The sequence below is a fragment of the Prunus mume genome, linkage group LG1 (genome assembly GCF_029339155.1).
Source record: "Prunus mume cultivar Tortuosa linkage group LG1, ASM2933915v1, whole genome shotgun sequence".
NCBI lineage: Eukaryota > Viridiplantae > Streptophyta > Magnoliopsida > Rosales > Rosaceae > Prunus > Prunus mume.
The window spans coordinates 1648707-1664199 of NC_142698.1; the positions used below are offsets into that span (position 1 = coordinate 1648707).

At 35.9% G+C, this 15493-nt stretch overlaps 1 protein-coding gene across 1 annotated transcript; it reads right to left on the reverse strand.

Annotated features, from left to right (window-relative positions):
* Positions 1–11042: 11042 nt before the first annotated feature.
* Positions 11043–15223, reverse strand: LOC103329594 (beta-glucosidase 24-like). The gene is made up of 13 exons (XM_008232093.2): positions 15044–15223; positions 14828–14897; positions 14100–14158; positions 13850–13925; positions 13508–13585; positions 13327–13414; positions 12980–13235; positions 12749–12864; positions 12262–12479; positions 12144–12175; positions 11935–12037; positions 11626–11734; positions 11043–11223 (listed from the first exon to the last, which is right to left on the reverse strand). The coding sequence occupies exons 1-13, from the start codon at positions 15221–15223 to the stop codon at positions 11043–11045; spliced, it is 1566 nt and encodes a 521-aa protein (XP_008230315.2).
* Between the last annotated feature and the right edge of the window lie 270 nt (positions 15224–15493).

Consider the following 15493-nt stretch of genomic DNA (forward strand, 5'->3'; position numbering starts at 1 on the left):
TTCTCAACATTTGCAATTTTCATCTTGTGGTCTTAGGAGGGTGTCTCTCAGCTGTTGTTTGTCATGATGATGGAAAAATTGATATATGGATAATGAAAGAGTATGGTTTCAAAGGAGTCTTGGAACCAAGGATAACGTAATTGGGGAGAATTTATTTAGAAGCTTAAGCGAAAGAAGAAATTCTCGTCCAAGCTCAAGAATATGGAAGAGGCCAACTCTAAGCAAAGGTAAAATACAGGTTCTATGCTATCTGAGGAAAGGAGAGATATTGCTAGAGTATGAGAATGGAGTCTTGGTTTCATATAACACAGAAAGCCAGGAGTTTCAACAACTTATGATTCATGGACTTCCCAAGTGGTTTTGTACAATTGTTTCATTTTGAAACCCTTTATCCCGCTGACGTACGTAATTCTTCAAATGCAGCTATAGGAACCAGTATTAAGGTTACGGTTTTCTTATTCAGTGATCAGATTATATAGCACTCTTAGCTTTCAAATGATAGGCGGGGTTTCAGGTGAAATTTTTTATATCATTTTTTAAATATACAATTGTTGATTTTGGTAGTTCTATGTTTAATAGTGTTAATAAATACATGTCTAGAATTGGGTTTATTTATAAATTTGTATTTTTTTTAATTTATTTTGGTAGTTCAAATGAATCAGTCATTTGATTTCTGTGATATTTCATGTTTCATTTACAATTATAGGGTTATTACCTTCGCAAATTACAATTCACTCCACCTACTTGCTTTCCCGTTTTGAGGGTTCATTTCAAGGTCCAAAACTGATATGATATACTTCAAAATAATAATAAGAAGAATATGATATTCTACTACTAAAATAAATATTCTGCCGTTTTGCTAGGTGAATAAAATGTGCTATTATTTTGAAAAATTCATGTAAGCCACAACCTAAACCTAGATTACTTTAATTTATGCAACCGAAGCTATTTAAGAGATATTGAGCTTCTATTATATCTCCCAAATTCTAGCTGTTCTTGAGCTTCTATTATATCTTCCAAATTCTAGCTGTTCTCTCCCTCCGTAAGTCCTGAAGGAAAACTCCATAGAGGGGGGAGGAGGAAGAAGCATCACTGCCCCTCCTCCCCCTCTTCTCTTCTTATATTTTCCTTTTAGGTTAGTGAATAAGTCCATTGTGGCGTTTTGAGTGATATGTCCACTGGGGTGTTTTGAGTGAAAAGTCCTTGTGACTTTTGAATAAAAAACCTCTTGTTTCTTCTAAGTTATGGTTAGATTGAAGTTCCACATCACCCCTCTTAGTCTAAGTTCTCAATCAAATCCTACTCCTAAAACCCACTCCCTACGCCGCTTATGTTTTTTAAATTTGATTCTACACCGTCTTTGACAAAGTTGTTGTTTTCATTTATTTGTTCGCACTTATGCGTAGGTAGATTGCCGGAAATTATATTTTTCCTATGTTACGGATGCGGTGGTGGTGTGGCCATGACGACGCTTCTTCAGGTGGTGGTGGTAGGGTTCGTTTAGGCTCATGGGTTGATTTAGGATTTTGGTTATGTTGAGTTTGTGGGCTTTGTTGGGGCTTATGACTATTTGTGGTGATGTGGGCTACTAGTTTTAGTGCGGCTTTTGTTCGCGTTAGTTTTGCTTTTAGCATGTTAGTTTATTGCCCTCTTGGGATTGGTATTTTAGATGTCTTGTTGATGTCTTTGATTGTATCGTTGAAGTTTATCTAATGAAGTTTATATTTGATCCCAAAAAAAGAAAAAGAGATATTTAGCTTAAAAATAATAAAAACTTCATCATAGACTAAGAATGTTCCATGACTCTCTACCACTACTCTTTAATGGAGAAGAGGAAAACTTTTACCTTTGAAGCACCACCTCTCAAGGTCTATCACCCTAAGGAAGGCCTTCTTCTTTTGGCTCTAAAGAAATAGCCCCATAAATGTGAGATCTCTAAGTTCAACACACCAAGAACGTGATGGAAAAGATGAGTTATTCCTTGAAAGGAATTGATGCTAGTGAACTTACTTTCAAGATGGTCGGCCTTGGCTATGGCGTGGGAGAGCTTGATGGTTCTCTTCCGCTTCACAAAAATAACACAAAGAGATTGATGGCATTGGAGGCTAAGTTCCGAGAGAAAATATCCTGATCCCTTCTCTCTCCTAGTAAAACCGGCCCTATGGTTCTCTTGTGCCTATTAGGTTTACGTGGTCATCCTTCTAATGCCCACTTAATGTCAAATGCCCAATAGGTCCAAGCCCAATGGACATTGAACCCGGATTTCTTCTTGAGGCCTGAACCTAACCATTTGCATTTACTTAATTATTTACTCTATATTCAACTAATTAATTCATGCACGTCATCACTATTTTCTTTTTCCATCCAACGACCGTAGGAGTGTGCGATATATTTGGTTCTAATAGGCAAGGCAGTGGGTGATCCAAACTCTCCTTGATCGATTGTGAATTAAAACCCCCTTTCAATTCTCCATTTTATAAGCACCTAGTTACGATATGTCCCTAGGGCTTCCAGAAATTGTGACTGTGTCTAACAACATGTCACGATTACCCAAGCCAATATAAAAGGAGGTTGAGAACCTATTAATTTGGAATTATAATGTAATACAATCCTTCTCTTACTCAATGCTCTTGATCACACTATAAAGGCACAAAATTCAAATCAAGCTCCAAATGCAAATCCTCAGGTTATATGACTCATAAAAGCACAATCAGAATCTCTATTCTTAATCATGCTCAATGCTTTGGCCAAAGACTACCGAGTCATATCGTCAAAGCATTCTCATTCTTTATTTAAGTTAGAGATCCTTTGACGTACACTCACATGCTTCCATGAATTGATCATGAACCCAAACTACACCTTAGATTCATGCCCTAGAGAGAACATGGCTATTTAGTATGATCAAAGGTCTACTCCAAGCAGTGGTGGACTTGTGCAGCGCACAAGGAGGTGCGCCTGCACCTCCGGCCGCAAGAAATCGCCATTACAGAGCCTGGAGTTGCACCTCTGCTTCAAACCAGATATGCACATAATGTGTTCGACGAAATACGCAAACCATTGGGCGCATGGCTGGTGCGTGCTACGCGCTTCTTCTTTTTAACGAATCTCGGCCAAAACGACGTCATTTTGGACCGGATTTTTAAAATGCGATGCTTTATTTATTTATTTATATATATATATATATACCTTGCTAAAACAACGTCATTCGGACCAAGGTTTTAAATTAAAAAAAAGAAAAAAAAAAAAAAGGGAAGTGCTGCTGTAAGTTGTAACACGTGGGCTTTTCAAAAGGGCTTCTATTCCTTACTTAATTGGATTTTAATTGGGAGTTCTCTTTATTCAATTGGGTTTTGGGAATTCCTTAATTAAGTAGAATTGAGAATTCTCTTTATAAAAGACCAATTTAACATCACCCAATTTCATCAAAGTGTGTGTGCATCACAAGAATCATGCCTTTTTTTTTTCCTTCTTGAGTACGCCAATCCAAAGTAAGTCGAATGCATTTTTTTTTTCTTGAGCAAATGCCAATTTTGTTTATTCTATTTTAAATATTTTTTTCTTATTTAGCTCACTCTGTATTAGTAAGATCAGTAGCAAACTCGATGAGAAAGGGGCTACGTGACACGTTATCCGAGGTGTAATTAATTTTTATTTGTTTATTTAATTGATAATTTGATATTGATTATTTATTTAATTAATAAATTATAGTAAATTAGTCATAGTAATAGATATAAAACTCTTATTTTGTTTTAATTGTACATTTATGGACGTTCCTAACATGAATGATTTATTTGTGCCACAAGGGAGATCACGATGTAAAGCTCAGAAAATCACAAACCGCCATTATTATTGTGTGGACCTATTTCTTACTATCATTGATAAGCAACTAGTGGAATTGAATAATCGCTTCACTGAGGTAAATACTGAATTGCTTCTTTGTACAACATGTTTGAGTCCGGCTTATAATTTTGCATCACTGATTTTTCATCATTGAACGGAATTACTGATCTGGCAGAAAAATTGGTGAATACCAAAAGGAGTAGAATATACAACTATGTATATTTACTTCTTACATTGGCTTTAGTTTTACCCGTTGCAACAACTTCGATTGAGAGAGCTTTCTCTGTTATGAATATTGTGAAAACACCATTGAGTAACAAAATAGGGAATCAATGGTTGAGTGATAGCTTGGTTGTTTACATTGAGAAATATATTTTTTCTTGTATTAGTAATATAAATATAATGCGACTTTTTCATGATATGAAACCTCGTCGGCAACAATTGTAGGTTAATTGTAATGTTATTGTTTTAATTTATTATGAATAACATTAGTATTGTTTAAATTATAAGGATGCTTAGTTGTCTTTATTTATTTTTTTGGAGCTCTTAGCTTTTGAAAATTGCACCTCTGCTGAAAAATTCTTAAGTCCGCCGCTGCTTCCAAGAGACAACTATTGTGCATGCTAAAGACTAATTTACATTATATCTCCAAACCAATCTTGTGTCATATCCCAAATCCAATAGTGCACATATAACTATAGTCAATGAAGTCTAGTAGGCCAACCAACTAACTTTTAGTCCAGCGGTTCTTCTCTTCCTAATATTATAAGAAGTTTCAAGTTTGATCCACCATCCATTGTCAAAAAGAAAAAAAGTTCACATGGTTAGGCCAGCTCAAACATCACACTAACGTATATGCAAATAACAATAAAAAGAAATGTCTTTTTATCGTGACTTGCTCTTGCAAACATTACCACAAAACTAACTAGAATATGGTTATACCCACATTTTTTTCTTAAGTAGTAAGCCCCCATCACATGGGGTATTTGATAATATGATCCCATATTGTAAAAGTTAAGTTCTGCATTTCGTTTCCGACCCTACATTCCAATTCTCACCTTAATTGTCTTTATTCTAGTCACCCACAAAAGAATATTGAAGTCAAACCCATCCAAACCTCCGCTACTTTCTAGTGCGATTAGAGATAAGTTTTAAGTGGTCTCCTAATAGGCTTCAAAATCCATATAAGAAAACTTATTTTAGTTTAGCACGGAAGGGATTCCTTATAGTATTTGACTATTTTGCCTAGGGTGGCTATTGCTGCCCACCATGACCCTCTTTTTCAAACTCTCACTTTGTATGACCATATAAGTTGACCAAACCAAAAATCTTGAAATACTAGAAGTTTGTGAAGAGAACCTTATATTGCAAAAATCATTTGAACATATACAGGGAAATATAATCAACACTATGACAACGGAAGCTTGAAATCAAAACCAAGAGTTCAAAAACCAATAGTTTTCCCTCATCTTGTAAGCCTAAAGGATTTAAGTTCTAATCACTACTAAAGAAAGAAGAAACTCCTTTACCTTTGAAACACTACCTTGAGAAAAGGTCAAGGTTGATCACCCATAAAGGGCCTTCACTAAATGATTCCCTAAAAAGAGCCACCCAAATGTATGGCCTTTAATTTCATGCACACCAAAGGAAGAGAGAAATAAGAAGGAGATGAGAACCTAGGAGGTCGGGATGCTCGTGAAGGAAACATATATATAAATTAAATTCATTGAATCTTAGGCTACAACTTGCATGAATCAACTATTCAAGAGAGGCGGAAGCAAAACTTTAAGTCATCTTGAGCCTATACTATCCAATTTTCCCAAGTATCTTTCAATGTCTAATCTTATTTATGCCCAAAATATCAAAATCCTAGAGAAATGATGAGACTTTCTTACCCTTGAAGCATTCTTGGATGGTCTTCAAGTTTTCACCTTTGGAAATGCCTTCTTCCTTGCTTAGTCTCCATAGATTCCTCACAAAGATACCAAAGTAGATATCCTCTAGCTCATACAGACCAAATTTAGAGAAGATGTGAAGAAGATAACCAAGAAGAGATGAGGTTCTCTCCCTCTCCTCTAGGACCGGTTTTAGCAATTAGTGGAGAGAGATAATCTCTCCTCTCTCTCAACTTCACACCCAAACTTAGGAGGCTCAAACCCTAGAGAGAAATGGTGTTTAGTGTGCCTTATATAGCCATCACATGGGTGAGAAATGGTCATTTGTTCTTCTTGTTACATTTATTGATGTGCAATCCATAGGTTCCAATTAGCAAGGCCAGTGGGTACGTTCGATTCCTCCGAAACGTGTTTGAATTAAATCTCATCATTTAATTCTCCCTATTGGCGATGGCTCATTACAATTAGACCTTGCAGGGCATTCACAACTATGAGTGACACCTAGAAGTATGTCATGGCAACCCAAGCTAAGTAGAATTGTGAAGAATCCATTCAAGTTAAATTGTCATGCAATTGAGTCCTTCTCTAGTACAGTACTCCTAATTCATATTATCAAGATATGGATACTTTTGTCAAAACATTAATATGAATTTTCAACTTATATGATCACATCAGTTATGTCTGAAACTTCCTTTCTATATCCACTACTCTGCCAAGATTTCCTTAATCATATCTTTGGAGCATTCTCCTTCCTTACTAAGATTAGAGATCCTTTGTTGTACATTCACTTGCCTCTTGAGAGCTTATTTAGAATCATGAAGACCACTTTTTGAATCATATTTGTCAACACGACTGTAGAGTGATTTCAAAGGAAAACGACTCACCCACAAGACAACTTTGATGTCTCAGGTCTGAGGACTAGTTTGCACTATTGCAACTTATGAGTTCTAGTTTGACATGTGAGTAAAGCCCCAATCCCAGAACTTGTGGTTTGATCGCATTCAGTGTACTTATCTCTATAAGCACTTACACACTTATCTTAGTGTCTTTACACGCAATGACTTAAGACTAGTAATTCTCCCAATCGAGCGGATATAGTGTGTTTGTTCTCAAAACTAGGTGACCAGTAATGGGCTCAAACTTAAGGATGAGGTCTGATCTAATCTACCTTCAGTAAGAACTTCCCTTTGGCAGGTTGAGGGTTATCTACAAAGATAGAGAGGGAAGAGTAGTAGGTAAGACCTAAGGCATCGGGGTGGTACCGGATGAGGGCCCTCCGATGCTAAAGTTAACCGAAGGAAAAATGAGTTAGTTATGACAAAACAAGAGCATAAGTATCGAATCGGTATTACCTTGTATCATAGGGGCAAAAGGCTTTATTTATAGAGGTTTTGGGGTGTCCTCTTGGTGTAAAATTTTGATGTGGGATTCATGGGGTAAGCCTGGGAGACTGCCACGTGTCCTAGCAAATATACCAGTAAGGGAACCTAGAGATTCCTACAAGATACCTTTTGGGAGGTCAAATCGACAGGGTGCCGAGGGCACCTGTTGACCCTCAATTTGCAAGCATGTGGGGCCGGCGAGTGCGCATGAGCCCTGCCTGGTGTTAGGTTTTTTCCATGTGTCATGGCATGAGAGGCCGGTCAGATATGGTACAAACATAGTGTGTACCAATTTTTGCAGATGATCAATGCCTAATTGATAATCTTATGGCTGAGAATATTTAGGAAATGATGTGAAAGTATGAGAGGTCTCTTTATATCTAACCTCATTTCATACCTCTCATACTATTTCATATTCCAAGGACTGTTGTTTTACTGTTATGATAATAGGCCAAATATTATGGTTGAAAACAACAATTTTGCCCATAGGTGATGGTGAAATATCTAGAAAGCAATATCACATATTTGGATTTAGGGAATATTTTCAACAGCTAGTGCCAATCCTTTCTAGGTGGCTGGCCAAGGCTAGAGGATGAGAGGGCTGAAAGAAGATGTTACATGACATAACCTAAAAATTGAATATTTGAGACCAAGTATCTTAAGGCTTGGTTTAGATTGTTCCATCCTAAACACTCTAGATTAAGAGAAGAAAAGAGTAGAGACTTTACCCTTGAAGCACTACTTAAGATTGACATTCTTGAGTTGGTCACCTTGTAGGAAAAAAAGGATTCTTTTGGGTTCACCAAAGAGACTTGTAATTTCTCTACACTAAGGAAAGGGGGAAGATTTGATGCAACTTAGGAAGGAGAGGATGCTAGTGCTTACTCCCTAGGGTGGCCGGTTTTGCTAGGTGGGAAGAGCTTGATGGTGTTCACACTCTCTCTTGAAGCCACCTTAAGAGGAATAATTCATTTATATAGACACACAATGAGGAGACCAAAGTATCCCATTCGTAAAACCAACCATATGGGTTCATTGGGCCTCTTGGGCTCATGTAGTCATCCTATTATACCCAAATGAATTGACTAGCCCAATGGGTCCAAGGCCAATGGGCCATGAATCCGATTTTATAGTTATGCCCAATCTACCCTATTCCAGCATTCTCTTAATTAATTTAATCTCTATTAAATTGGTAAGTCTATGCACATCATATTTATTTCGTCTTATTCAACATTATTGGTGTGCGATCCATTAGGTTATAATTGGCAAGGTAGTGGGCGATCCAAAACGTGAGGAATAGGTTATGGGGGGTCCTCAGGAATAGGTTATGATGTCTCCACTCCTTTTAATTATCCCTTTATTAGGAATGAGTTATGGTGTGTCTTCATCAAGGCTTCCACAAACTGTGAGTAATGTTTAGCATCATGTCAAGGTTTCCTAAGCCAATATAGAATGAGGTTGTGAACCTATTTAGTTGGAATTGTCGTGCAGTATGGTCCTTCTCCAATTCAATGCTCTCGATCATACTATTATGACACAAAATTCATGTCAAGACCTTAGTGTGATCTTTAGGCTCATATAACTTATTACAGCGTGATCAGGAACTCATTGCTTTGGCCAAAGACTTCCAAGTCATATCGTCAGAGCATTCTCCTTATGTACTGAAGGTAGAGATCCCTTATTATATTCTCACTTGTCTCCATGAATTGATCGTGAATCCTAACCATGGGGAACCATGAGGTTATGCCCAAAGGCTTCAACATGGCCAAAGGCACACAATGCTTCCATGAGACAACTTGTGGTGTCTCATGTCAAGGACTAGTCTACACTATTTCAACTCGGGAGTTCTTAATTGACATGTAAGTAAAACTTCCATTCAAGTTCTCTTCATTGATCACATTCATTGAATTCATTCTCGATTGAACACCCATAAACTTATCATATTGTCTACGAATTACTCGAGACCAATCATCCTCTTGATTGAGCAGATATAGTGCATGCTGGTATTTTTGGATTGTCAATTCCCAGTTGACTATCCTATGATTAGGAACTCTTTAGGATTTGAGCATAGTTGTAATTTCAATGTAATATGGTCATTCTCTAATTTCAATTTAATACTATTTTATTAAATGTTATAGCCACCTAGATGTACTATTTAAATGTTATAGCCACTCGGCTATACTATTTAATAATAAGAAATTATGAAAAAAGAACCCTCCTAGTTGCATTAGTTTATACTTTATACGAATAAAATATGCACATGTTTTATTCAAAAAAAATTTGGCAAATTACAACTTAAAAGTTTGGCCACTATATAATATTTTAATATAATTGATTTAAATTTTTAAACATATATTATTCGTATTCAATAATATGTGATAATTATGTTTATAATACATGAATTTTGTGTGTATTATTAAAATTTTGTAAAAAATATGTGTATAAAACATGAAAAATATATATGTACATGTTCAATACAAGCGTTGTACATTTGTTTCTTTAAAAACCTGAATTTTACCGAGTCTTGAATACGTGTAGGAAACACATATGTATTATTGAAATATAGGTATGTACATGTATAATACAGTATTAAATGTGAAATTGCAAAATTATTTATAAGGGTAATAACTCTGAAAAAGTAAAAAATCAAAAGGGGACAATAGAGACTCGAGTAATAGCCTAATAGTAATTGATAATCCGGAAAAAAGAAAAAAGAAAAAGAGGATCCAAGTATATATGTATATACAAAGCATAGCCGCTCAGCTATACTATTAAATTTAAAAATAAAAATAAAAAGTATTTGTCTCAGGAATTTGAGATGAAGGATTTAGTTGCTCTGAAATACTTCCTTGGAATTGAAGAAGCAAGGTCAAAAACTGGTATATTTCTGTCTCAAAGGAAGTATGTGATGGATCTACTCACTGAAACATAAATTCTTGGATGTAAGCCTATTGACACACTCATTGAGATGAATCGCAAGTTGTGTGAAGACATAGACCGGTTGTTCACCAATAAGGAACAATACTAGCGCCTTGTTGGAAAGTTGATATATTTGACACACACAAGACTAGATATTGCATATGGTGTGAATGTGGTTAGTCAGTTTATGCATTCACCCAGTGTTTCTCATAAGAATGCAGTTGATCGGATCTTAAAATACTTAAAGTCAGCCTGTGGAAAAAGATTAATATTCTCAAAGAAAGGAAATCTTGAAGTTCTTGGATATACTAATGCTGATTGGGCTGGTTCCATTACAGATAGACGCTCTACATCGTGTTACTTCACATTCGTTGGAGGTAACCTAGTCACTTGGCGAAGTAAAAAATAAAATGTGGTTACTCGGTCTAGTGCAGAAGCGGGGTATTAGGGAATGACTCAAGGAGTTTGTGAATTATTGTGGATGGACGCCGCCTCCACGCCCTAATTCTGTATAGGGTTCCTTGCCCTCTGTTTAGCTTGGTATGGAACTTGGTGCATGATTTTGATTTTTCTATTGATTTATGCCTTTTGTTGTAGCTTGCTTGCCTTGCTGCTTGTTAGGGGCTTTCGGCTTTTTATCGCCTTGTTTTTCTTCTTGGCTTTCTTAGCCCCTCTGGGTCCTCTGTTCTTTTCTGCTGCTCTTCGTGTTTTAATGAAATTCCACTTCGACCAAAAAAAGAAGAAGGCAATCCCCAGTCTCTCAAGACACAATGGCTGACATGAGAAAGTTTGGGTTCATAATTTGGTAACCTAATCAAATCCGCATTAAACATAGATAATTAGAAATTAGAAAAATCAGAATTTGAGATCAATACGAACCCATCGGAATTCAAAACGTCAAAAGGAATTTGGTCACCCAACCGATTATTTATACTTGTTCATACACAAACAACATCACATTATACATTATTTATTTGGTCACAAACAAGTCTGCAATTCGATTTCCCTAGTACTTAGGAACTTTACTTAGGAACTTTTTGAACCAATGGGCTGAGAGTTTTGGGTGTCTTTTCAACCCATTTTTGTAATCCACGAAGTTCATACCGAATCGAACAGAGTAACCATTATTCCATTCAAAATTGTCCAACAGAGACCATGCAAAGTATCCCTTAACATGGACACCGTGCCTGCACAAAAAGATGGAATTAACAAAACCTAAAAAGGTTAGGCATATATATGTATATGAATGTACATAGTATATATATGTTTTTTTTTTAGTACAAGCGATAGTTTAAACTAGAGGGGAAGGGGTTTCACACACACACACATCTGATACCATGGGGGTTCGAACCTAAGAATTGAAACTCTTCAAGTCAATGCCCTTTTTCACTGGGCTAGACCCCATTGACCGTAGCATATATATGTTACATTCATATATACGAACATACATCTATATGTCATATGTGTATTTATAAATAAACTAAACTTACAAATTAATATATGGATATATGGGGATCATATATGTGTATGTGTAATGTCACACACATATACAACACAGGGGATATGTATAGGCTTTGTTGAGCACTTACTTGATGGCTCGTTGAACGTAATAGAGGTGGTGATAGTAGTAGTCAATTCTCTGGCTATCATTAAGGGCTTCCTCAAGTGACAATTTTGGATGGCTGAACTCATCAATCCCTACAACAAATATGTAACATGTTAGTCCTTTAGTTTTAAGCTTGTTCATTTTCCAAAAAGAGAAGGGCTAACTCCTTTAATTATTACAAAGTGAACAGAAATGTCACTAGCTTAATAGTTAGTTCATTTTAAATGTATACTTAATAGCAATAATTACACTACATGTGAAAACTTGATGATGCAACTAACTAAATAATTACCATTCTCCGTAACGTAAATGAGTGGATCATTATACTTTCTCTTTGTGTAGAGTAAAAGATCTTCAATTCCTCTTGGATAAACATATAGCCAATCTGAAGCAGCCTGTAATACCATAGAAATTGAGAGATTTGTAGAGGTTACATTTGTCTGTGAAAAACAATTAATAATACCACTAACGCTAACAGCTAAGCTAATTTGACATGTGTACCTTTGGACCAATAGAGACCCCATTAAGCTCAACTGCCACAATATATATGGTCAAATTCTAATTGTTATGAGAAACTGAAAAATTGGTAATCAACAAGCTTTGAATTTGTACTACGTACATGAAAAATTAGCACGAGCATCTGTCAAGTAGCTTGCATTTACAGAATTATGTTGAGGTGCATAGGCTGCATAATAAGTAGTATAGTAATTTAATCCAAGAAAATCAAATGACCCATTTAGCAATTTAGATTCTGCTTTCGTGAAGTTTGGTAGACGATTTCCAACAAGAGACCGCATACAGTGCGGATAGTCACCACTTGTTATTGGCTCCGCAAACCTACAAAAATGTGGAAATTCCCATTACAAACTTAATGCTAAATAGGATATTTTCTTGTCGGAAAATTTGGCATGTTATATTGCCGGAAATTTGGCTTATTATAAAGCCAAAACACAAGTTGCTTCCAAACTTAAACATTCATAAAGCATATTTTTATTTGTTCAATGTATTTAAATTAATATTCTATTAACATATATATTCGGGAAACAAATATTAGATTATGCTAGTACATATTGTAAGCGAGTTACAGATTTATATTAGGTACTGACCATCCAAACATAAAATCCAAGGCTCGTAATGCAGCATTTTTATGGTGCTTGGCTTCAGAAACAGGCACAAACCAATGTGACAATAGCGTTATCCCTATCAGACCCTTTTGAGATGCCTGCAGATTAATTTTGAACATAACAGGATTACTGAGTCATATAGAATTCTCCATTATTCACATATAGTTCTCAATTAGGACCTAATATTCTAGCCCAGCGTGCTGAAAAAAAGACCTGATAGTTCTTCTTGTACAATTCTACAGCAGTTGCATGTGCAAGGAGCTGGTTGTGTGCCACCATATATGGTTCGGTACTTGAATCCCCACCAGTGCAATTTAGCTTCTGCCAATTAGAACATCGTCCGGGCGCAAAGTCCCCTTTTGCATAACCACCAACACTATAGCTCCATGGCTCATTCAATGTGATCCAGTATTTTACCCGATCACCAAATTCCTTGTAGCAAAGCTCTGCATAGTCTCGAAAGTGATTTCTGTACACACACGAACGATGGTTGTAAAAATTAAAATCAAACATTGGTTTCTAACATATTTGAAATGGTATATCTTAATTTGTTCACGTACATAATATGAGGGCTTAAGAAACCACCGTATTCGTCTTCTAAGGCTTGGGGAAGATCCCAGTGGAAGAGAGTTACATATGGCTTCAGACCTACATGAGTAATAGAAAAGAGTTGACTAAGTGGTGTTTCAGGTGGGATTGATATTGAGGTTTTATGTGATTATATATAGAAAGCTGCTTCACCATTGTGTAGGAGTTCATTTATGAATCTGTTGTAGTATTTGATTCCTTTCTTGTTCACGCCCCCACTTAGCTTTCCATCTAATAATTAAGAACAAAACAAGCAAATACACAAATAACTCAATCAATAATAAGTGGTAAGGAAAGAAAAGGGCCAATGGTAAACTATTCCTTCTCTTGGTTCAATTTTTTCGATAATGACTTTAACTGATGGCACAGCTAAGCTTGCAACACTTTCTTAGTTGCTTATATACAACGATATAAAAGGAGGGCCACATGAATTATTATTTCAAGGAAGAGACATGTTCTGTACAATATATACATGAATGTCATTGATGAACTCACTCGGTAACAATCTTGGCCATGAGATAGAGAATCTATAAGCATCCAACCCCATGTTCTTCATAATCCCCACATCTTCCTACAATAACACAAAAGATATAATTATAAAAAAGAGCCTTAAAAGGATCTCATTTTCAATTTCCTATAGCTATGTTCTCTTCTCTTACTGGGCTCGAAGCGAAAAAGGCATATGTGTTTGTCAAGTTTCTTTTCTAAGAAAAAACAATGAGAGTTATGTGACCAAAATTTAAACCTTATAGTGGTGATATTCATCAATAGCCACATCTCCGTTGCTGCCATCTTGGATTCTTTCTGCAATTAAAAGAACCAAAAAAAAAAAAATTATCTAAGCACGACTATTATATAACTAACTAGGCCCTATCTCTCCTTAGAAAAAAAAAAACTAAAAAAACTTGGTCCATTGTTTAATAAGTAAATTTGACTAATCAGTTTTTCTCCTAGAAATGCTCTGCTCTGTATGAAAAATAGGGTCGTCTCTAAGCAAGAGGGCCATAGCTTCGCTGGGGAGCTATTTTGGCCCAAGCTCAAGCCCGGGCTTGTGGTGGAGCCCACAAAGCAGTGTTTATGAACAATAAGAGTAAATTTAGGTTTTAACCAAATAAAAAAATTTCATTTTTGGAAAAAGCCAAAATTTTTTCAAAAAAGACAGAAAAACCTCTTAACTTTCAAATCAAAGACATGCAAATGTAAAGGATTTCTTAGAAATCCAAAAATAAATATAAATTTTGTCCATTTTGGCTTCTTTTACAAAATTTCTCTCTCCTTTGAGTTTTTCCAAAATCTCCCAAAAATAAGTGAGGTATTAGCAACAACTTTTATCGTCGAAAAAAGTCAAATCTAGAAATCAAGTTTAGTGACGGTATGTGTAAAAACCGAATTTGAAAAGGAAATTAAGACTTCAAAGAAAAGAGAAACAGAATATTAAGTGTATATAAGGAAAACAAAGCCTAGAAACACCACCTGGATGTTTGTGGGTGTAGGTATCCCATATGCTTGGTCCTCTACCACCTCCCCTTGCAGCACCTTCATACTAAAATTTACACACACACATAAAAGAGTACAGAATGAAGATGCCAATGTTCATGCATGGATGTTTAGTCTGGCAAGAAGAAACTAATTAAGTAATTAAAACAAAAATTAAAGCGTAATTAAGCCCCCAAAAGAGAAAAGACTCACCTGGTAAGAAGATGAAGCTGAGCCAAATATGAACCCAGCTGGAAAACTGCTTCTGTTGAGGAAAGCAATGTCATATTGACTGGGTGTAACTGGAATGGTGGCTTGGCTATTTGCCAATGCAAAGCCAATTAGTTGCAGAAAATAATTTCCTAATAGCAAATATCCTAATTGGATTGCCATAACTTGAGGTTTTGGTGATCTAGATAGCTTGGCTTTGCCTGTGACGGGGTTTATATATGGAGGAAGGACACATCACAGAACAGCTCGAAAGTCAGGAGTCTCAAGACACATGTACACTGTGCATGCAACGGTTAAAGCATCTCAAATGTTCCTAAAAAAGAAAAATTAAATTTAAACGACCATTAAAAAATAATCATTTAATGAAGCTAAAATGTTAAATTACTGCATAGCCTAAATGACATTTGTGAGGCCTTGAAAAGTAACAAGGCA